Source organism: Cyprinodon tularosa, unplaced genomic scaffold (assembly GCF_016077235.1).
Source record: "Cyprinodon tularosa strain WSP-4 unplaced genomic scaffold, ASM1607723v1 ctg624, whole genome shotgun sequence".
NCBI lineage: Eukaryota > Metazoa > Chordata > Actinopteri > Cyprinodontiformes > Cyprinodontidae > Cyprinodon > Cyprinodon tularosa.
In genome coordinates this window covers 33,989-58,951 of record NW_024039368.1, presented here as the reverse complement: position 1 = coordinate 58,951, position 24,963 = coordinate 33,989, and the positions used below count along the sequence as shown (strand labels likewise).

Genomic DNA, 24,963 nt, shown 5'->3' with positions numbered 1-24,963 from the left:
TAGACCTAATCAGCATCAACAGCCAAACTGTTCAAGGAAAACTGTATATCCAAGACGTTTTAAGACAAGGAGAAACATTTGAAAACTGTCAGTACGAACTAATGAAGAAGACAGCAAATATGTGCCAGTGGCTACATGTGATAACAGGCGTCTTAGAGTATTGCTTTGATAAGTTACAAATCAGTAGAAGTGCAGAGAATCTGTTTTTATGATCTATAAGTTAGGGAGCCATATGTAATGAGAGACGTCAAAGTTTCCCTGTCTAAAATAAGACTTCAATGGACCTGTTCTAGTAATGTTTTCAGACAGAACATTTAAATATCTGAGTGAAAATCAAAATCAAACGGGATGTAATTATGAAGTCTAATGAGATCTTTTTCTTTTCTGTTTCTATTTCACATAACCCAAGTATGTAAACATAAACAAAACATTAGGGATGCACCATACTGAGATTCTGGCCAATATCCAATATGCCAATATCCTACAAATAAAATGGCAGATGACAAATACCAGCATTCTTTCCATGGATCTACTTACAGGTCCTGTGTAGTTTTCTCCCACCTCTCCACCAAAAAGCAGTTCAACTATCTATTTCTGAAGCTTAAAAAAAAAAAACTATTGACACCACTGACATTTTTCACTTCAGCATCTCAAGTTCTGTGACGGACTCATACACCAGTTAGGTACATGTGACCTGCTGGCACAGGCATGAACCTCCCATTTTTCTAAACAAAGCAGCGGCTTCATATCCAATATATCCCATATTTACGTATCCAATATCCCAATAATATCCCTAGAAAAAAGGAAACCTGATTGCATAATGTTTCAGTTGAGATTTAAATCATTTTCGATAATAAGAAATTCAGGAATTTAGGTTTGATTTTCTCAAAAACTACAAGATTCATTTTAAAGCCGTTTTAAAATTCAGAGTTTTTAATAAAAATTATTTAATGTTTAACCTAAAAAAGGTTTCAAACAGCTGCTGTAAACAGCACCATCTCTAAAAACAGAGGTTGACACTTTTAAGATGTCCAAACCTAAAGATGAATGCATTTTTTGTCAGAAATAATATTAACTGTTACAGTTTTTAATTATGAGCTAATTAATTCATCATGAGCTTTTTAGCCAAATATAAAATGGCCAAACCTTTGCTTAGACAGCTTAAATTTACCTGAGGTGACAGGGATTTTTAATACATCATACCATAAAGTTTACTCCCATGTTTTTCTTACTGAAACAAAAATTGGTGTCCTTTTCTACAAGAGTTAAAGAGCATATAAGTAAAATTGCACAAAATGTACCATTTTCAAAATGACAGAAACTCAAAAACTAGCAGCTTAAAGGTATAAATATATATATATATTTTTTATGATTGAATTTCAGAACTGAACTAAGGCAATATGGCTTGAAAATAAATCTAATTATTTATATATATATATATATATATATATATATATATATATATATATATATATATATATATATATATATATAAATTCGATAATGACTTCAATAAAATGTGCTTTTATTGCAATCGCTCCCTCTTTGAAGATGAGCTGCATGAAACTAGGCTAAATGCAAGCTGTAAAACATTTTGGCAGGCCCTACTGTTATAAACAATAAAAAGATCTTTGTTGACAGCACCATTGCACAATCTGCCAGTTTATCTATACATCTAAGGACAAACAGGGACAGGATGACAACACTCTGAACTACAGAAACCCAACAAGTCCATCCTGAAATTAAAAAAATCTGGATTTGTTTTTTTTGTTTTTTTTTACATTAAATCTTCATAACAGACAGGATAATTTAATTTATTCAATCAAATCAAGTTCTCTTTAAACCCCAGTGCTTTCCATATTATAATTTCCCCACTAACAATTGGCCTTATGGCTCTATTCAAAATAATCAAAGTAAATAATAGTTCATTACAATCACCGGAAAAAAAAACATGATAGTTCACAAAGAATTACTAAAAAAAATGATGGCAATATTTACAACAAAAGGAAATAAGGAAGAAAATATGACAGTTTTGGGATGAATTTTGTGAATTTTTTACTCTTACTGGATAAATCATCATAAGAACCGTATTAAAAATCTAAAATGCACTTCATTTTCAATTTACATACATAACTGTATAAATGGCCAAATGTTTTGACACTTCTTTAAAACTTTACTATTATTAAAGCGCCTAGTATAGCATCGTACAATAGATTTCTCACATACAGAGAGCAAACAGTGTAGTAAGGAAGGGCTAGAAATAAATCATTATTTTTATGGTTTTAACACTGGGTAATAAGCCCATAGCTCTTACAAAAACACATTCATCTGAATTAGTTGAACATTTTTGTATCTGAATACAGGAAAACCAACAGAAGTTATCAGGAAGCTTAGATTAGCCGTGCTAGCAGTCACCTGTTGAGCCTCTCCCAAAGTCAATAGGCAGCATCAACTGCTGTCTCTGAAAGCTGTTTTCTACTTCAAAGTTATAAGAAGTCGCGCAACATCTCTTCATTTTCACACAGACGAAATAGCCTTCGTCATTTCTTCACAATAAGCCGATAAAACCCAACGACTGACCCAACTAACGTAGTTAATCAAATAAAGGCTCAGCTAAGGCGCTAGCATTGCTTTGCTAACAGCTAGCCAGAGACTTAGCAACGGTCTAATTTAGTTGTTAACACATTTAGTTTCCAAACAAATAATGAAAGTGTATATTCTAGTTGAGACACAAACATTTGCAGGTGGGGTAAAGTAGTATAACATAAAAAGTGTTGTGTTGGATATGTTTAGCTGGTAGCTTGTTAGCATCAGAGCGGTAGGATGTGAGGGGAAACAACGGGACTTCATCCACCTGATCCCGCTACGCCAGCTGCTGCTTACCGCTCCAGCTACAGCCGCCTTGGTCCGAGACAGCAACATCCGAAAGAAAGTTTAAACTGCCACAAATCTCAGTGAATCACATCGTCAAAACAGATCAGACAGCAAACAACGTCCCAGATTCTTGATTTTTCTTTTTTTCCCCCAGTTTTACTGCTTCCACTGGGAACAATCTCTGGCACACTAACGACGCATTCCACGGACTGAATCCCCACAGGGAACGGTTCGAATTAAAGGGACACTCACTTGTTTTCTCAGCCTGTGTGTTCCAACATCATTTTTACAAACACTGATAGAAAAGTGTTTCAACAGGAGAAATGCGTTGCTCTGTTTTTTTTATTTTTAAATATATAAAATCAAAAGAAATGTTTTTCTACGGAAGAGGATTAGGGCCACTGAAAAATTTAAAAAGTTAACTGATTTCAATGAGAAAAAAGTTAGAATTCTGACTTTATTCTCGGAATTCTGACTTTTTTCCCTCAGAATTCTGACTTTAATCTCAGAATACTGACTTTTTCTCAGAAATCTGACTTTGATCCCAAAATTCTAACTTTTTTCTCATAATGCTGACTTTTTTCCTCAGAATTCTAACTTTAATCTCAGAATTCTGACTTTTTTCTTAGAATTCTGACTTTTTCTCAGAATTCTGACTTTTTTCTCAGAATTCTGACTTTAATGTCAGACTTCTGACTTTTTTCTCAAAATTCCGACTTTAATCTCAGAATTCTGACTTTAATCTCAGAATTCTAAATAAATTCTGATAGCTAACAAACATGTCAGCATCAAGCTGTAGCCAAGTCTGTTTTAGAGACTAACCTAGGTCTCTTGTTTTAATCACTTTCTGCTCTTCCATTAATTAAATATCATCACCGGGGACCCCTTGGGCACGTAAAAAGTCGCCTAATTCCGTCATTTTCCACCAATGTGTCACTGGCTCTCTCAAACAACTCACATCTTTGTCAGTGAAGCTGCATGCTCCCACATCTCTTCCTTTATGGTGCTAATCTACAATAAGATTCAAAATTCTGAGATCAAAATCAGAATTCTGAGATCAAAGACAGAATCCTGACTTTTTTCCCATATTAAACTGAAATAATATTTAAGAATCAGTTAACTTTTTTTTTTTTTTCAGTGGCCCTAATCCTCTTCCATATTTATCGCATGTGTGGTTTCTTTGAGGCTTGTGAAATATGCCAGAACCCATTTGTTTAATAAACACCCTGCTAAAAAACAATCGTTCATTACATCCCCTTCCACCAGGCTGCAAGATGTATGCATATCATGGAAATATTGCAACCAACCAGATGATATAGGGTAAACATTTAATTACAGCCAAAACAGAAAGCAGGATAAATCTACTTCTCTGCATGCACCTGCCCACTTAAGATAAAGAAAAAAAGTCTTGTTTCCTGGTTCTTTTAAGTGATGTGAAATTATCCAACAGTAAACCTCGTGGTTTATAAGAAAACAGTACAACTTCCAGTAAATTCTATTGACAAATAGCAGAAGTCAGGGGGAGACTTTTTGGAGTAAAACATATTACTATATTACTACTAGGGGATAGATAAAAAGCTTAAGGCCCTGTTACTGGCATACCTAGTAATGATCTGTCAAAAGTGTAAATATAATTTAGCTATTTATTGCCATGGCATATTATAAAAAAAAATAAAGAATAAAATCAGGTGTTAAAAAAAATCTCTCATTAATAGTTTACATCCAAAGCCTTCTTCCTGCTTTTTTTTTTACTTTATAAGTTTTTTTTTCAGTTTGTAGAATCTCCTAATGATAAATATTGTACTTTTTGGAGAATAAATGGTAAATGTCCTGTACTTATATAACGCTTTTTCAAATCAGAGGACTTGACCAAAAAGGCTTCACATTCAGTCATTCACCCATCCCCACACACTGATGGTGGATAGCTACATTGTAGCCACAGCTGCCCTGGGGCTCACTGACAGCAGCGAGGCTGCCATAAACTGAGGCCACCGGGCTGTCTGACAACCATCAGTAGGCAATGCAGGTGAAGCGTCTTACCCAAGGACACAACGGCACTGAAAGCCGGAGCTGGGGCATCAACCGACAACCCTCTGGTTGCAAATTAGTTAGAGGAAATAGAGGAATGAGTTAATCCTATTTTAAGTTGATTAAAATTCTGAAAGCTTAAAAAATTTGGGCCACACCAAGATACTCAGAAGGTTTATATTACGAAATAGTTTGAAGTAAAAAAAGGAATCTTATTCAATTGATGTTTTTCAACAGAATAAGTGATTTGTATGACAAATGATCCACCCATGCACCATAAAACTGAATTAAAAGGCAAAACACTCAGCAGGTCGACAATTTGGCACCAAATTGTGCAGTTAGGACAAGAGCAGATGATCTATGAGTTTTATGTACTGACACGCTGATAATACACAGGTGGGTGGTGCTGGGTTCATTTAAAATGGTGTCCCTAAAATTAGACCAATCATTTTGCATTTTATATCAAACATTTTGGTCAGAATCTTACGAATACATTTCTCCCTATCTAAGTTGAAGACAACAGTTTATGTTAATGTAGGAATACTTGAGTAACATTTAAACACTCTTAAACAACAAAAGAAGCATCATAGAATGTTTTTTTTGTTTTCTGAAAGTTTTGATCTCAGTGTCTCGGTTTTTCTTTTAGATCATTTGTTATCTTGTATGTAAATGACTGAATTCATTGTTATCAAACCCTTTTCTAGTTAAACTATCAAGTGAAAGCACTTCACACTTGAGCGACGTTCACCGAGCCGCATTCAAAACCAAATTTGTCTCAGATTAGAGATTTGCCTGTATAAATAAGGGTGAGATAAAACACAAATATTTAACTCTGATTATGACAGAGAATTGTTAAAGACCTCACACACCTGGTCTAATGTTTAAAGCATGTTGTTTTTGGTGGGCCTTGTTTCTTTTCAGCTGAGCAGTTGACACTATCTTGCTGAAAAGTTTTAGATGCTAAACATCTTCATAGCAACTTCATGTGTTCATGTCTTTTATGAAAACATCAGGCTGAACATGACAACGGAATTTTTTGCTGAGTGGGCTGGTGTTTGATGATATTTCAAACAACTTGTGGTAATGGGTGCACCCACCTGCTTGGTAGTTTTTTTTTTTCGTGTGCCCCGAGTGAACTAGTCTATAGGAGAGTAAGCATTCATGCACAGGGGTTATAAATAGATGCAGGTTTGTGTGTGAACATAGCACCTGCCAACATGCGTCATGCGGTGAGCAAACGTGGGTGAATGTGCATCTGTGACTGTGTTACTCACTCATGCACTGCAGACCATGCTTTTTCTGCAGGCTCTTGCTGCACAGCGAGCAGGTGGCGGAACTGGAGAAGGAGCCTGGTATTAAATAATGCCCGTTGCTGTTGCTGTGGCTGCCGGTCCTGCACACTTTCTCTTTGGCCTCCCTGTCTCTCTCCTTCACCCTCTCTCTCTGCTGCTCTTTTTCTCGATGCTTACCCTGGAGACAAGAAAAGAGAAGCACACATACAAGGTGGTTTTTAAATGCTAATTTTGTTTGTTCTTCGTTGCTGCGCATGCTGCACATCAGCATGTCTCATCACATATGTGTCAGAGGCAGGAGGCATAATAGGGTTTAGGTAAGAAGATTAAGATATTGTGAAAGCCACATGCATGCAAATGTTTACATGGCAGTAATACATAAAGTACCTTCCTGGACTACAATATTGCAATGAGACAAATGTTTCTGTTGTGCAGCTTAGGCACCGATCATCTGTGGCATTGTTTACCTTATCTTTATTGAAGGAACCCGTCACCCTGCTCCTCAGGGAGCTTAGAGTCCTTTTCACCTTTGTTCCTTTCTCAACCTTTTCTGCTCGGTCCTCCTCTTCCTCATTCCTAAAGATAAAAGGAAGCAATGTATGAACAATTTGAAATAAGCCATGTAAGTAACTTAGACTCATACTGGATGAGTAATAGCTTTAAAAAGTAGTTAATTTAATAATATTAAATTAAATGAATATTTTTAGGTGTGTTTTCATGTATACAATTTATTAATCTGAAATATGTTTCAATTTTTTATTGCTTCAGATAAAAAATAAATGTCTGAAATATTTTTATCTACAAAATTCTCATTCTGTAGAAGATTTTGTTATACTTTTTACCAAATGCTTGTGGCTCTGTAAGGTTTAATTCAGTTTATGAGGATACGCGTTGGTCCCTTTATTTTTTAATTTTTTTTTGCTTAAGTCTCATACAATCCAAATAATTCATTGAAAATAAATCACTAGTCTCATAAGAAAGCTAAAAAAGTAGGATTTACCGACCATGTTTACTTCTTGAACTAAGGCAAACAGTTTGGTTGTACTGGTTGCCTGCAGCATCATGAAACTAGTCTGAAAATATATAAATATACCAAGAGCTGCACAGTTTCCCTTCTTAATTTCTCTCTCCTATTTAATGTTATGGTGACATGATAAACAACAGTTTACATTACAGTAATTGACAGAAAACTGCAATTATATAAACACCAAGATAACAAGAAAACTGAAACTGAAAAAAACAGGAAGTTTTGCATCCATGACGGCAACATAAAATAACTAAATGTATCTTAATCACATATGGATAGCAAAGCCATTTCTCTACTAACTCTTATGTGTGCAAGTAATTGTGTGAGCTTATCTGCTAACATCTACAGTTCCTATATGATTCATACCCCTGCCAGAGTTGAGTTTAAAATAATAATTTAACTTTACCGATACATATCCTCTGACTGTAAGAAAGATAAATGTTTTGGACCAACCCAGCTGAAGGTCTCGACATGAATTTAATAGAGAATCTGTGAAATATTAGACTGATGGAAAGGAGGCTGCCATTATTTACCAAATAATCATCAAAATACATGCAAAAAGCTGGTTAAAAAATAAGGGTTTCATTTTGGAGGAAGGTGCTTCCATTCATTTTTCAAAAGATTTATCATTTTTAAAGTTTTTTTTTGCTAAAATGGAAAAAAAAAAAACATTGTATACAACTTCTATATTCTTCTTGTTGTTTTTGCTTTTAGAATTCACTATTCAGAACAGCTATTCTCATGAATAAGAACTATTTCAAACCTAAATCTGTTGGGGTTGCAAATATTTTGAGCTTAACTGAAAATATAGTGCGTGAGTTCCTGCCTCTCTGGTTCCGTTTGTATGCAACTGAGCGCTGTTTACCAGAGGTGGCCTCCTGAAGATCCTCCAGATCCCAACAGTTGGATCATTTAATATTAATAAATTGATTTAGAGTAACAGACATTGTTTGGAAAAGAAAGTTATAAACCTAATTGCCAAACGTTTGTACTTACTCCTTGGAGAGGAACTCGTACCAGGTGACACTTCCTGAATCTTTGGCATCTGGATTGCCGTTGTTTCTGTGCTTTGCTCTGTGAAGGACAGTTTGAAAACTTCATGCAGGAAGAGCATCCATTTAAGCAGAAGGCAGGTCCAAATTAAAACCATAAATGACCGTAAGAGATGAGCATGTCAAAGTCAGCGTTTATAAGAACAAGAAAAACAAGCATAGTGTGACAACATAAGCAGATTTATGTTGCTGTGAACTTTTGGCAGCTGATCGTCTCATTTTCTTGTGCTCTTCAGATCCTTTCCAGCCATGGTGACGTACAGTTTGTGACAGTGACCAGAACAGACATGCAACCCCATGTGCAAAAATAATGCATACACTAGTGTAGTTTGTAAACACTCGCTGGCTCTGCTACTGGAGATGATAGAGCAGCAGCCAAAGCTTGCAGACCTCCCTCTCCTGTTTACTTACCCATAGTACAGCTTTAGCTCCTGCAGAACTTTCTGTACCATCAACCTAAGGCAAACAAGACACTGACACTGAGCGGGGGGAGAGAGGACAACCTGACTGATGGGAACTGAGTGCCACACTGTGATATGAAGTACGATTCTCCTTCATCTGCTGCATCCGTGCAGCCATTAGAGCGCAACCATTTATTACACCCAGACACTCTCACTTAGCAAGGGGCCATCTTGGCAGCTAAAGAACAGAGAGCTGTGGGAGGGGAAACTGCAGAAGTCTGATATGGAGCAGAAATCTCAGGGGAGAACGGGGAAAGCCCCTCTGTTATGTGGGAGTTAGGTAACTGTAAAAGACTATTTACATTACTGAAGAGTTTCTGCATGAGGCACTCAAGGGCTGCACAGACACATTGTCTTTCAACCATCGTGCTGCTATAAGGACAGATGCATATTCTGGAGAGGAGATATTCTGTTTCAGTTAGATATGATTGATTATGATGAATGCTTACATGTGGCTTTGTCCCTCTGTAGAGTGCAGATTTTCCTCTGGGTCAAACTCCTCTGCCACTGTGGGTGGGGAGGAATCAAATATTACTATGAAAAAAAGGTTAAAAATAAGAAATGAAACGGCGCCATATAAAGCAAACATTCGTTTGCCTCCCACACCTCCTGCTGCCCTGGCGGCCTGTTTGGATGTCTGGACGACACGAGAGATGTGTGCAGCTCGGGAATAGTCATCAGTGGCTAGGATCTCCGATCGAGAGTACAGCTGCCTGCTAGGTCTACCCATGGCCTGAAAGAGGAATGGATTGGATTGAACCATTTAAAGCTAATTACAGAAAAAATATTTTTTAAAATTTACATTTCAATGCAAAGCATCAGATGTTGCAACCAGCCTTGAGCCGGGAAACAGTTGCAACATTGTTAGGGAATGGTTGCAACATATCACAAATACAGTGTATATCGCCATTAATAAAATGATTACTATACGCATTTTTATCTCTTAAAAATATGTTATATTGCAGTATTTCTTATCAGCTTTTATTTGCTGACAATTATATACTTGCACATATAGGTAAGCCTTATATGCAGATTTTAAAGATTCAAACTGATCTAAAATATGATAGGCTTTCATTGACACACGAAGAATGGATTATTAACTTTTATTTAGTCAGTTGTTGTTCCTGCATTTATTATGCAAAATGTACTTTAAGGAAAACTGGGCTTCCAAAACTGTTGTGGAAAACCACAATTGTGGAAAATGCAAGAGTTTTTTATACCTAACCATTAAAATGACATTAATGCCCTATTATCTACTGAGGTCTATGACAATTAATGACAACTATCCATTTAATAACTAATAATTGCATTTAACAATATGATTGGATTATTTATTTTTCTATATATTATAAAGTGTGCATGTGCTTAATAACAACAAATGACAGAGGTATGACAAAAACAAGGTTCAAGTAAAAAAATAAAAGCAAAAAAAACAGTACCACTCCTATAATCTGCCTGTTATTTGCTGGAATGACAGACTTCCAACTACTTGAATGTGCAGTATTAACATCATCACGCTAGCTTGTTTCCGGATGGGGAAATAAATGACATGCTGCAACCATGACATGATAAAAATGCGCCTGGTCTACCCCTACGACTAATGTACAACTGATCTGTTTTTCATCCACTTCCCAGTTTACAACAAGTACTGCATTGAGATTAATTATGCTTACAGTGGCCTTTATTAGCTGCTAATCTGCACAGCATTTAGTCATTTTTGGTCTTTGTAGTAAGGAACCTCTGTGTTTGGCACAATACTCCAAATTTATCAATTCCCCTCTAACTGTGGACTTATTTGGTATTAAATTCTGTGTTGCAGTCATCCTGTGGCCATTTTTCTCTTAAAAGTGCATATAATGTTTTATTGCAAGGGAGGGTTTTTACAGAGAAGGATTAAATGAAGGAGCAAGCCGCTAAAACAAGCAAGATTTCATCTACAATGATTCCTAGCTTTTAAAAATGCCGCATAAGCTACGAAAGGTGATTTATGGCAGGGTGTCACATTATGAGGCAGACGTTTAGGGCTCAGAAAGCAGTGGGCGTCAGGAATTTTTCAAGTTGCAATTGTGATGTATTAAGATGTGTACAAAGGCAGATAATCGAACTCAGGGCTTCTGCAGAAAATCCTATCATGGCAAACACACATTAAGGGGCCATATAGGACTCAAGTTTATCAAGTTAAAAAATGTACACAAAAGTTAAAAAGAAGAATAATTAAAGTCCTTGTTTTTATTACCTTTGCATGCAACAACACCAAAACTACTGCATCCAGCGTGGTTCCATGACCAGATTAATAAACACCTATGCGATGAGTCCAGCAGTACAAGTAATGTTGCACAGATGACTGTTTGTGGTGTTACTATACAGTAAAAGCTATTTGGATGATGGGACAGACTATTTTAGGACCATTTTTAGAAATGTCCCTATTTCAACACAATTGAAATAAATAATTAGATGATTGCCGGGACTCTTGAGAACCTGCATTCTCAGGATGAAATTAAACCATTTGACTGTAAAGGACGCATCTTAAAGTTGCAGGACACCGACCCTTGAGGTCTGGAGCTGTCCATCCCTGGACTACAGCATGAGGCAGTAGGTCAGGTAAAAATCCTGCTAACTTTCTGCAGTCAATAGCAGCAGAACTTCAAACTTCTCGTGATCGTAGTCCACTCAAAAGAAGTAGAGATAGCTTTAGGAAATAGTTTTCCTTAGCTTAGTAGCTGCAGACTGTTCTACACAGTGGCAATTTATAACCTCTGTAGAAAATTATATGCATTTAAACCTCAACTGACTGAATAAAGGAAAATCAAAACTTGAAGTAAATCTTTTCTTGCAGAATTTGTTGTAGTTCTTTAGGATGAGGACATACGAATGAAATTCCTGCCTAAAACTGGCATTAAGAAAGGATAATAAAAGCCGTTTTAGTTGGTTAAAGAGCATCTGTTTACCCTCAGACTGAAACCATCTGGCTCATCTCCAGGCCCTGCTGAGAAGCTGTCAGACTGCTGCTGGCAGGACTGGAAAAGACTCCTCTGTTGCTCTTCATCATCGTCACGCTCTTCATCGCTGTCTATAGCTGCGGTGTCTAGACTCAGTCTGACAAAGTAAACACAAGACATCACACAAAACTGTTGAAGATTCTAATTATTCCATCTATTTTAATCACCTAATATTATTTCAAGCTACTTTAATAACACCAGATAAAATGATGATGATATGGAGAAATATTTTAGGAGTCTAAGATATACTCAGAACATGGATTTTTGAATAATGAACTTAAATAATTTCAGTTTATGATGCACTATAAAGATAAACTTTTAACACTTTATTCTCATCCTTTTTTGCCAATTGTTTTTCATCTTACCTCCTAGCAGAACTGAGGGGTGACAGAGGGACCCCCCAGCTGTGCCTCCGAGACGTTGACATGGATCTGACCAAAATGGGAAAGCTGTCCATGTCTGGCTCTCCATCCAGCTCCATTTTGCCTGTGTCCTTTATCGTGTCCAGCTCTGTGACTGCATCCACTGTGTCCATGGATCCTAGAAGTCCATTTAGTTTAAGTGTCCAATTCAGGCCAAGTGCAGAATCCGGGAAGTCGTTGCTGTCGACAGTAAAACTCTGCTTTGGAGAGAGCCGGGAAACACCGCTTTGAAAGGAAGGTTCATCTGCAAGTTGCTGATAAGAAGGAAATGATGTTGCATTGACCTGTAGGAAGTTTGTGGCCAGGGGTGTGTTTGCTAGTTGCTCATTGGTCTGGGAATTAATGTTTACGGAGAATTGTGAGTCAACAGTTTGCTGCGCGTTGTTCTCAGGTAATGTAGAGGCATCTGATGATGCAATAGCCGCTGATTCTCCCTGCAGGTCTTTGAAATATTCCGAGTCTCTAAGGGAGGAACTGAGGCCCTGTAGGTCCTCTAGGCTGCTGCCAGCTTCCACACAGGGACAGTCGTAGTCACTGACTACTGAAGATGCATCCTGCACCATCATGCAAAGAGAAAATAGACCAAAAACATGTAAAAGACGATAACAAATGAGTACATAGAAAACATTATATATAACATTATATATATATATATATATATATATATATATATATATATATATATATATATATATATATATATATATATATATATATATATATATACATATATATATATATATATATATATATATATATATATATATATATATATATATATATATATATATATATATATATATATATATATATATATATATATATATATATATCTACAGTATATAAGTTACGATGATGAATCCCTCCCCTGTTGCTTATGATCTGGAGCTGTCTGGAGCTGCACGTTAAAAACCAGGAAGAAAACTTTTTCGCTTCTTATGACTCCATTCAGTGCCAGTTTTGTCTGTGCTTTATCAGAGTCATATCTGAAGTGCTCACCGCTGCTGCACTTAATGCGTATCCAGTGTGCCTTTAGTGCACATTTTGCTTAGTGAAGGAGACACTGGAAAAGGGCAGACTGTGGGAGCAATCTATATGGTAAACAGAACTCTGCATTATATATATCTATAGTTCTGTTTCTATACTTCTACAGTTTTTTCAAGATTTTAGAAACACTCTATCAGTAGATTGGAACATTTCATTAATAAACATAAAGTACTTTCTGGGGGTAAGTATGGATTGATAAAAAGAAGTTTGAAATTTGTTGGTTTATTGATCTAAAAAAAGACAATTGATCAGAATATATTCATCAGGAAATTAAAGCATTAGGTTGTAAAGAGGATGGATCTGGAGTGGATAAAGAGCTATTTTTAGCAGCAGGCAACAGTTTGTCAAAATGGGGGTTTATCTGTGGTCATGCTTGGACAGGCTTGGTGGTCCCCAGGGGTCTCTACTTTTTATTCTCTACATAAGTTACAGACTTCTATGGTTTTAAAAGTATAACATATTGATTTGTTTGCAGATGATACAATTATTTCCTGTACAGTTGAGAGCTTAGAGCATCTCTTTGATGATATCACAAAAGAGCTAAACATAAGTCTTTAAATTAAGACTTGAACTTTGACAATTTAGGGTTCATGTTTTTGGAAATTATTTAGGAAATCTTGATATCAAAGTCAAAATAGATTAGGTAAATGTAGAAAGAGTAAATTAAATACAATTCCTAGGTGTGATTATTCACTACAAGGTCTGCTTGGGGCCTCACATCCAAGATCAAACTATCAAAAAGCTTTGCAGTTATTAGTTAATCTAAACATTTTATGATTTATTAAGTGTTACACATTCTCTAATGTTAATTGAATTTACCCTGCCTAAATTATAAAAGAGCTATTAGAGAAAGCGTATAATTACAGGGATAATCTAAACTTTAAAACTGTATGTGCTTCAATGCACATAAAAAGAATTGCATTTCAATAAATGGTGTGAAAGTATGGAACAAACTTAGTGTTAAATTAAAGCAATGTCCAAGTATGAGACTCTTCAGGGAAAGGATATGATTAGATAAGTCTCATTTCTTTAAACCCCATATTTCATTTGCAACCACACTCAGCAAATGCAATCTGCTCATTTTAATGAGCAGGAACCAATGATGCTGGCAATCTTTGTAGATCACCTGCAACGCTCCTTCTTTTTAAATTAAATATTTATATCCTGTATAGAACTTCTGGGTACATGCAAACTATATATTGTTGCTTTGTACTTGTGACAGTGTAATGATCCTAAAGTTGAATTTTATTCTGTTCTATTTTGCAAGTCCTAAAAAACTTAATTAGCATGTCCAATTTAGCGCAGCTTATTCTGAATCTTTAAAGTTTAGGCCCACAATATATTTGTATAGTTAAGTGTATATAATGTTGGCATGTGTTACATTTGTAATTTTAAAACCATCATAGAGTCAGTGTTTTGAACCTGAGAAAACTGTATTTTGTAGTTTATTTAGTTGGAAGAATAATAAGGTTGGAGACAATTTACCTGGTCATCGCTGGTGTTATCAGTGAATACATCCTCTGTGATGGAGGCTGGAGGTAATGAAGACGAAGAGCCGATCCCACTGGGAGTCTGGGCACTAAGCTGGGTGCTAGGATTCCCACATGACTCGCTACATGGCTTGCATTTGGATGCTGGACAACAAAGGAATTAATTTCTGTTAAAAACAAACCAAACATACAGTAAACTCAACAGCCCTGCAGACAGAGGAGATAAGGAGCTGGAGGAAAGGCAGACGGGCTGCTGAATGTATCAATCACCCAGCGCCTGTGTAATCAGTCTGAACTGTGCTGTGAATGATGGAGAGCCCCGCTGCAGACCCCTCTCCAGCCTCTTGTTGAAAGCTCCTTTACATTTCCATTACATGAACAGATTCCAAATTCACATGATGCTGCAAACTACCATCACCAATGGCAACCACTCAGAGGATAAGTGTTAGTTTACTTGTCAGTGGTGCAGAGCCTGAGCCTATGTCTTTGCCGGGCAGCTCAAGAAGAGTCCAGATCATCTATTGGCAGCAGAGGCATGCCAAGGTTAAGCCAAGCCCACTGATTGCAAAAAGATACATTTGTGACACTGTTTACTGATAAAAGCAGACATGTCGGTGTGTAACACTTCTGCAATATATTCATCATCCAAGGAAATTAGATCCAAGTTTTCGGAAGGTTATATAATCTAGATTTTACATAAGCCTTAGCCTAAGCCAGCAGAGCTCAAAAATAGTAGATGTACTGGACATATATAGCCATTTAGAAGGATCCAAGAGCCCCAAAGTGCATTATACTACATCCAGTCATTCAGCTATTCAAACACACATTCACACCCTGATGGTGGTAATTGTAGCCACAACTCCAATGAGGCACACTGACAAAAGGTGGTGCTTGCCATGCAACCCCTCAGTATATATGTTACACAAGAAACCCCATATCCTGCACCACAGTCATATGGAAAGGAATTCCTCACTCTTTTTTAAGTCTGTAATTTACAACAGTAACTTTTAATTTCTCTAGTTTAAACCTTTTTACAACAAGTGTTCAGTACTGACCGCTGATAAGGTGGCATTATCTTATGACATGGAGCCTAGGCAGAAGATCATCTAAAGAAACTAATTGCTTTCCTACATCCACCTGTGATGCAGCCAATCAGCTTTGAACCACACCTCCACGAAAGCCAATCAGCATCCAAAGTTCATCTTAAAAGGCCTCCAATCTCACTTGTCTGCTCCTGTGCGCGGGCGGCGGATGCGCTGTGTAACTTCATTCAGATGACCCCGTTTCAAACAACCTCCAGCCCCTCCTCCACCATCGTAGCTAAAGCTTCATCAGAGTTTCATTCCTCCAAGACTCTTACTGCGTTCCCTGTCTCATCTCAACCGGTCTGGCAGAAGACCGCCATGTTGAGCCTGGTTCTGCCAGAGGTTTCTTCCCAACAGGCAGTTTTTCCTCTCCACAGTCGCTTCATGCTTGCTCATCATGGACAGTTTCTGTCAACCTGTGTTATCCAACTGGACTTCCATCTTCCAGGTCCCTGAGTGAAGCTCTAGTATCAGCTCACGCAGTCCACTGGATCTCCCCATAAAGCTCAGCATACCATCTCTCTAACCAACAGTCAACAGACCAACCAACTTCCTCTCCACTCAACCACCAGTTTCAGGTCTGGGGGGAAACTGCCCTATTCATTGCTTTGTTCATGCATATCTATCAAAATTAAGTGCTGTGTTTGCTGCCGAGGTCTGAGCGCCAAAGAAAAAGTAATTGTATCAATACATTTCTCCTAATTGTCTTTACTCTTAGTGTGAATTTTTCAGATTGAACCACAAAAACACAGTGAACACCTATGACCTTGCTTATTTATGCAGTTCTGTAAGGTAAGATAATGCAGTGACAATGAAAACATGTACCAATATTTTTCTTTAATGTATTTGAAAAAAAATGAAATAAAACTTCAATACATTTTATGCTTTTTTACCCAATAGAAAATATTCAATTTATAATATAAAAGTTAAGCTTTTTTTTTTGTTTAAAGGAATGTCAAAGTAAAACATATTTTGTATATGCCATAATTCTTTTGTTAAACATTAAATACTTAAATTAGGCATAATTGCAAAACTAATGTAAACAATGTAACTCTAGGGGAGTTTTGTTTTACTTTTTGTTAAAATTATTGAGTATTTAGGCCAAAACATTCTTGTGAAAATGTTTCAAACAACCTGTATGTTTTTCTAACCTGCCCATCCCTCATAGACGTGGACTTACTCCAGTAAAATAAAACCAAACCATGATTTAAAAATAGATAAGACTTGTAAGATTTTTAAGTTAAAGTGATAGGTAAATTGAATTATGGTGAAAAACAACTTGGGACTCCCCACATGTCTTCCCTTTTAAAACAAGTACTATCTTAGTAGCTCCACTGTTTTGCCCCAAACCACACTGAGATAAAGAAGCTAGGTGGTCCTTACTTTTATTTATTCCCTCAGGAATAATCACAGAAGGTTAAGAACAAATAGTCAAAACTCTAATTGATATCTGATTAAGCAAATGATTTAATAAAACATTATTTGACTAAATCATGTTATATTTATTTCCTTTGATTTGCATAGAGAATTGGTTCAAACACATTCCAATTACTGGGATATTACTGCAACAGTTTATTATTTATGTTTTTTTTTTTTAAGCCATTTTTATTTCTTTTCTATACACTGCAACATCTAGAAATAAGTAAAAATGTCCTAAATTAAGTGTATTTAACCTTAATGTGAGCAGGTAAATAAGATGCTTTGTCAATGGAATTAATATTTTTACTCCTAAAATAAGATAATTAGAAAATATACACTTAATATACACCATTGGCAAAGTGACTCACTTACCTCCTAAATTAAAGAAAAAATGCACTTAATTTTAGCAAAAATGACTTATTTAGATTTCCATTGTTTGCAGTGTATTTACATAATTGCGAATAAGTTGAGTTTCAAGAATTGTTAAATGAAATATGTTTAACTTGGAGATACATTATTTTTGTTAATACAGTCTTATATTTTGAGTGGAAGCTAATTTATTCTGTAAGTGTGCCCATAATTTAAGCTTGAATCAGTTTTTATTTTATTTTTTTGGTCAGGTAATTCCATAAAGGGTGTGTAAATTATAATCTTCACTCTCCCAAAAAGCAAAAAAAGAGATACCAAATACCAAGAAATCTGAAATAAAATCACTTGTACAAATGAGTAATACTGAATCGCAGGAATAGAGAGGAGGTTTAGTTTAAACTAAATGCTGCATTCATAGAAGATATTCTCATGCCAATGTTAAAGTATAGAGTTGGGAGGTGTCAAGGTTTTGCTGCAGCAACCTATTTAGATAGGTTGCAGTGTGCTTGTTGACATTGCTGACTGCGATTCCTCAGATTTATAGATAAATTTACAGAATTATTTTGTTCCTAAAAGTAGCTTCAGGCAGATACTTAATTATTGATTATGTTCAAAACCTGGGAGGGGGGTGGGGGCTGCTGGTAAGAGTCTACAGGAAGCACAAAGTGGTTAACAGCTTCAATTCATAAAAAAAAATAAAAAGAAAAAATGTGGGAAGGCAGCACCTACTATATCTATAAAATTCAATAGAAGAAAAAATGGTCGCATTTCAGCTACATCTCATACAGCTCATCTTAAAATATGTAAATGTTTCCTAATCTTTTATGGGTAATTTTGAAAACTGACTGTGGCATGAAGCCCCATCCATTTTTTTTGTCCATATAATACCTGTGAATGATAAATGTATTTTGAATTCATGGATTTTTATTCATATTTAGTTGTGTTTATTTAGACTTGTGCACCCAGTTATCCTTCTTTATAATTCAGTTATTTGCACTGATCTACTGTTTAACACCTGTGTTGAACAGGAATAACATACATGCATATGTATCTTCAGTCTTTTCAATAAATGAATAAAAATCTGAAAAAAAAAAAGCATTAGAGGTTGTTTTTCTGGAAATAAAATGAACAAACAAACCACCATATTTCACTAACGGTTAAATATGGTGGTGGAAGCATCATGAATGAGGATGCTTTCCATCAGATGGTTTACAGGAGAATCAGGAAACCTGCCAGAAGCTGCAAAAGACTTGAGACTGGAGTGGAAGCTCGCTTTGCTGCAGGAAAGCAGGATATTCAGTCCTTAGATATGCAAAGATGTATTTTTTTCTTAGACATAACTCTAAAAACAGGTAGGTCTGACTATATTAAAAGGTAGGTCTTCTGAAAAAGGATCAATACAAATCCCATAAAATAAGAGATACACCGATCCAATACCTGAATTTCATATTGGCTAGGATATTGGTGAATTAGCTGGTATCAGCAATTTGATGTCAGATGTCAGAGATCCAATCCAATGATTGCACTTTAAATGGAGCTTTTCTTTCTTTCTTTTTGCTGCTTATTTGTTAATTAATACTATAAAGTACATTTCCCTTCTCACTCTTTTGTTGTTTGTTATTTAGAACACTGTCAATTGGTTACCTATTTTAACATTGTTTATTTATATACTAAAGCCTTTACTTACATGGCCAGCTTTATGGTTCATCTGATCAGCGGTTCAGTTGGATCAATATTGGATATCGGCCGATACGCTCGGCCCAGGTATCAGATTGGAAAAAACTGGATCAGTGCATCTCTACATAAAATCCCAATAAAACTGACGCAAGGCTGAAAAACAAATACTTTTTTGAGGCACACTTTACCCTATCTAAAGGAGCATTACATGTCTTGATGTGTTACAGTAGGAATTTTATATGTAAATATTTCATCAGTTAACCCCCTGAGATGGACAAAATGTATACAAAACTTGGTTTTGTAATTTAAGGGGGGGAGTGTTACGGCCCCTGGCCTTTTAAGACTGTGCAGGCCTTTTCTTATGCAGGTTCAGCTCTGACAGAACTCCCTTGGTGGCTGCCTGAGGACTGCAGTGACATGATTGGAGCAGCAGAAGAGTGTCAAGCCAATCAGTGTGCTGATGAGGCCCACCTGCACCTTATAAAAGGCTCCTGAAAAGCTTTCAGTTTGGGGGACAGCTATTAGGAAGGTTTTGTTAAGCTGTTCCCCCATCTTGTTTTTGCATCTGTTTTTGGGAAGAAAGAGCTCTTTGCCCTGGCTTTGTATGTACTTTTCTTAGTCTGCTTTAGGTGGACTTGTTCAAGCTAGTAGCTTGTGTTTGGGAGGTTTGGTGCTCCCTTTGTCTTTTCATTTGGTTTGTTTTTGTGTTAAAACTTAGTCTGACTGTTTTTGGGCAGTTTGTAATTTTATTTGCTCTCAGCCAATCTTGAATCTGTTTGCCCTTACCTTTTTTGTTGTTTTGTTTTAACTGAGTTAAGCTATATTGTGTTTTGGGGCTGTTTAACCATCTTTTTTTTGTAATAAATAATTTTTAACTTCCCCCGAACTACTCCAGACGTTATTTATGTTGCTTCCCCAAGACCCCTAGACCTTGGGGGCGTAACAGTGGTTTTAAAGATATAGAAACAGCAGCTAACCTATTTGATATTAAGAAACATCACAACACAAAGAAACAAACAACAAGTAACTTCAACACCACCACATATATTCTCAATCATTAAAAGTGTCATTAAACTCACAAGCATGTTCTGAGGATGAGCAGAATACCTGCTAAGGTCAGTAGAGATCTAACCTGATCTATCCAATTGCAGAGAACAGATTTACATCATGTGTTTGTATATTTCCTCCATGATTCAATATTTAAACTATGGGTAACTTTAAACTATGATTTCCAACAAAGACTCTTTGAGATCCTTCCCTAAAAGGCTGACATGTGAAGAGTATAACCAAAAGGTTCAGCACTTTCCCTAGAGTTACCATGCCCCTCTTAGCAGCTCCCCTTATTAATGTTCTTGTTCCTCCTGACATTTTGGTGGATAGTCTTGATTTGTTGCAGTTGTGCTGACATCTTTTTTTTTTCGAAGCCGGATAGAAAAGTATTCAGTAAAACTTTAGAAGCTGGGGATATGTTTTATAATCTATTGCTGCTTCGAGACCTTCACAGAACAGCGTTTTGTTTGCTGCAACACTACAGACCTTTCAAATATATATATTTTTTGAAGGAAAAACTAAATAAATGCACTATTAATGTACTTTCATTACATATTAGACTGCCCTGATCTATCAAATAAAATACCACTCAAAAGAAATTAGATTTTATTTGTGGGATAAAATGTGCAGAATGGGATGATTAAGTTGTTGTTTATGCATTTAGCAGATGCTTTTACCCAAAGTGACTTACAAAGTAAACATTAGCATGAAGGGTCTTGCCTAAGGACCCACACTGCTAGCTCATTCGCCCCAGCGGGACAGGTCTTGAACCAAAAACAACCATTAGATTGGAGGTCAAAGTCTTAGAACTGATGCCACTTGCAATAGTGACAGTCATTATATCACTGATGGCTGCAGCTTGAATGAGGACCAGACCAAAAAAACTGTTGTATAAAACAAAGTTTAAGGAAAAGCAGAATACAACACAAAAAAGACGTAAAAACACAAAACCAAAACCTACTGTACTCAAGTAGATTTTCCTGATATTTTTACTTTACTTTACTACTTATTTTTATGGCGACTTTTTACTTCTACTCCTTACATTTTTACACAAATATCTGTACTTTCTACTCCTTACATTTTTAAAAATTGGCTCGTTACTTTAGTTTTGAATCATTTCAATGGAGTTACCGTTATTATTTTTCACGTCATCAATACCAAATTCAATCTAATTGGATGGGAATCTACGTTGCATTTGACGCACCACTACAAGATGAATCGACAGATTTGGCGGTATTCATTCGCGGCAAATCATTGCAGCTTGGTGGCGGTGGCGTTAGCATAGTAGCATGGACGACGAGATGATTGAAAATGAACACAATGGAGATGTAGTCCTATTGGCAGACATCCATTTAAAATGTAGGCAACGGCATGAAAAAGGTGTTTCTACTTTTACTTTTATACTTTAAGTAAATTTACAAGCCTGTACTTTGTTACTTTTACTTGAGTAAAGAAGTTTAATCAGTACTTCCACTTTTATCAGAGTATTTTTTAACACAAGTATCTGTACTTTTACTCAAGTACGGAAAGTGAGTACTTTTGCCATCTCTGACCAAAACAGAAATTGTGTGAACATAGGAAACTGTCATCAAGTGAGTCTAAAAGCCTATGTGATAATCCAAAGTCTTAATACTGGGTTCAATGCATCTCAATAACATCTCATTTATTAATTCTGATTCCTACTTCATGCTGTGTGGCCAGCTAAACTACAGGCCAGCTCTTCCGATAATGTAATAAAACCTGCAGAGCCCACCACCGTCTTCTTCCTGAGAGCCAGAGATGCTACTGTCTAAATACACACACTGTGGATACAGTTCTCTATATTACTAAATCAGCGGCCGAGGCTGCAGGGGTGGCAGCGTCTTCCCGGAGGGAGAATTAGTTTGTGTCTAATCCTTCTTGTGTAAATTGTAAACTCAGAGGAGACTCTGCAGCAGCCGCTCGTGCAGCAGAGTCACTCTGGCCTTTTATGGTCGGCCTTTCATTTCTTCTCAGACATGACAAAACAATGAAACATCAGAGCATGCATGTGTGTGCACACGCACTCAGGTTTATAACCCTTTTCATCAGACTCAGGTTATTGTTTTGTTTTTTTTACAGATTGGCTCCATATGAAAAAGGGAGGTTACCTCTGCTCGTAAAATTATCAAAACAAAAAAAATTCATGTAAAGATGTCATCTCTGCTATGAACACTGTTACATTTACTCACATTATGCAGCTTGGTGCTTCACACATTAATAAGTATTAAGAACTACAGTCTAACATTGTTAGTGTACGTACACAACAAATTAAAAGATTAAAAAAAAACAAAAAAAGTAAGTAACACTGCTTTTATTTTTTGTGGGAACAAATCATAACTAAGTATGTCATATTAAAAATGAATGGAAATAAACACTTAAAATAGCTCCCTCTGTGCAATAAATCAACACAAGTTTAACATTTCGTTGGAATTACTGATATAAATGAAGACATAAATGCCAATTGATTTTTTTTTAATGCATATATCATATTTAACTAATGGAGAAAGCTTTAATCTACTGTAGAAATACATGCCTATAATTGTTCCTTTAGCATAAATGACTGCATCTTTACAGCGTGGTATGAAGATGGAGGCTTTTATCTTCTCTGAGCTGTTTGGTCTGGTGTCTCCGAACTTCCTCTTTATGTTACAGTAAAGGAGATATTGGTATTGATGGTGTAGGCAGAGGCCAACTCCAGGTAGAGGAATATATATATTATATATTCAGCATCTTCAGAAAGCTTGTCAACAGAGAGAAGTATTCAGTGCTCAAGATACCCTGGGAGGATGCTGCTCTGGCTTTGGACTTTCTAAAACTTAGGGGACAAACACCAGCATATGGTGTAGCGATATATATGGATATATATGTGGTGCATTTAATGCTTTACAATACTAAGTAAGTCTTATACTGGCATTGCATTATAATCCTGCATCCTGTCCTATCTCTTATTCCACTACGTTTTTTTACATCTACAACTTTTTGTAACCTACATTTTCCTTCTACTCATCTTTCAGAAAAAATATTTGATTAAGGCACCGTTAACAGTCTGTTTTTTCTGTAATAACAGTTTGTGGCTTCCCTGCTAGTTGTTAACTCAGCTGTGATTGTTTATGGCATGCATGACCATAACAGGACAGTTCTGTTTTTTATTGACATCATGTGATATTTTCATTGTCAGAGCAACTGAAATTTGGGCCGTCGATCTCTAGGGCATAATTATCATGATTTTCATGTAAAAATTAGAAATATATCACATAAATATCAATATGTAAGTAACTTTTCTGTTGAAAATCATCTGTATTTAGATGTTTTTTAACAAGTCATTTAAAATGGGATGTCAAATATATCAGGAGGAAGGAAATAAAAGCACGTTTTACCCACGAGAGCCAGCGTGTTCAAAAGCTACATGATAATCACAAGAGGAACCCAGGCCATGATCAGGTGGTTTAAGTCAGTCATATCGAGGTGCTTCTCACACTTGTATGGTTCGCATATGACAAGACATTTTAGTTTAATTCATTCTGACTAGACAGAGAGAGAAACCCACAGATTTAAAGATAACTTCTCAACATGTAGTTGTTTTTAGACTGCTGCTTTCTGGGGCAGCATGAGCCAGTTCAAATTTGCGGTGACTAGTTTATGTGCCTGCATGAGTTAAGAAGTGCCGCTCGTTTCTCATGGTGCACGACGGATGCTGCCTGCAGATAAAAACAGAGCTGTCACATCTGAGCTTGGAGTGCACATCAAAAACCCATCCTCATCTTTGATCAGAAAATTCAGTGCTGTTTGAAACTACCAAGCTGCACAGACTAAAACGAAAAGAAAGCGTAAACAACAACGCTCATCAGACTCAGAGAAGAATAAGGCCCGTGGTTAGGTGTTGTGGGGTGAAGCACACGTTGACTACTAAAGGTCAAATGCAGCCCTACAGATGGTAAGTGACATCTTGACGGATGAATTACAGGTTTCTGTTTGAATTTAACAACACATATCTGCACTCTCACAGTTTAACACAATGCACGCTTCACTGTTTTTGATCTGAAAGACTGCAACCGTCACTCACCGCAAACCACAATCAGGTCACAATGGCAAACAGAAGTGATATGAAAAGAAGTGAATGGAGCTCAGAGGAGAAACAGATGGTTTGCACGCTCAGGTGGGTCACAGAAGGTCGGACACTTAACTTGAACCTAGAAGCAGATTACCTCTCTTGAAGGACCATCTCTTCATCCAGAGCTTAGAGAAGGAAGGCCAGGAGTGGTTAAGGGGAGAGTCAGCCATGGGAGCAGAGCAGAGGCCAGCTTAAACTGGAGCCTGCTCACACTGGTGCTGTGGTACCAGTAAGAGGAGGAGGGAGGGAACTGAGAGGAGGGAGGAGAGCCAGGAGGCTGGGGATTACCTCCAGTAGCAATGAAGAAAACAGTGAAGCTACAACTGTGACGAGAAACAATAGCAGGAGAAGGTTGCATACTACAAAAAAGTCTGAATAAGTCATTTTTCCTTTAAAAAAGTACATTTTTCTTGAATTGAGGAGGTAAGTGAGACATTTTGCCAATGGAACGAGACAATTTACATTTAGAATAAGAACAAACAATTGCATTCTCCTATTTCATGTGTATATTGTCTAATTATCTTATTTTAAGACTAAAA

General features: G+C 36.5%; 1 protein-coding gene across 1 annotated transcript in view; it reads right to left on the bottom strand.

Annotated features, from left to right (window-relative positions):
• arhgef18b (rho/rac guanine nucleotide exchange factor (GEF) 18b) overlaps positions 1–24,608 on the bottom strand; it is a 60,323-nt gene extending 35,715 nt beyond the window's left edge. Inside the window, exons 1-11 of the mRNA XM_038307943.1 lie at positions 24,519–24,608; positions 14,688–14,836; positions 12,440–12,709; positions 12,099–12,352; positions 11,683–11,830; positions 9,341–9,467; positions 9,184–9,241; positions 8,685–8,729; positions 8,218–8,295; positions 6,662–6,770; positions 6,177–6,372 (exon numbers count right to left, since the gene is read on the bottom strand). Coding sequence (XP_038163871.1) covers positions 6,177–6,372; positions 6,662–6,770; positions 8,218–8,295; positions 8,685–8,729; positions 9,184–9,241; positions 9,341–9,467; positions 11,683–11,830; positions 12,099–12,352; positions 12,440–12,709; positions 14,688–14,836; positions 24,519–24,594 — 1,510 coding nt within the window. The 5' untranslated portion in view covers positions 24,595–24,608. The remainder of the gene's footprint in view (positions 1–6,176; positions 6,373–6,661; positions 6,771–8,217; positions 8,296–8,684; positions 8,730–9,183; positions 9,242–9,340; positions 9,468–11,682; positions 11,831–12,098; positions 12,353–12,439; positions 12,710–14,687; positions 14,837–24,518) is intronic.
• Positions 24,609–24,963: the final 355 nt, after the last annotated feature.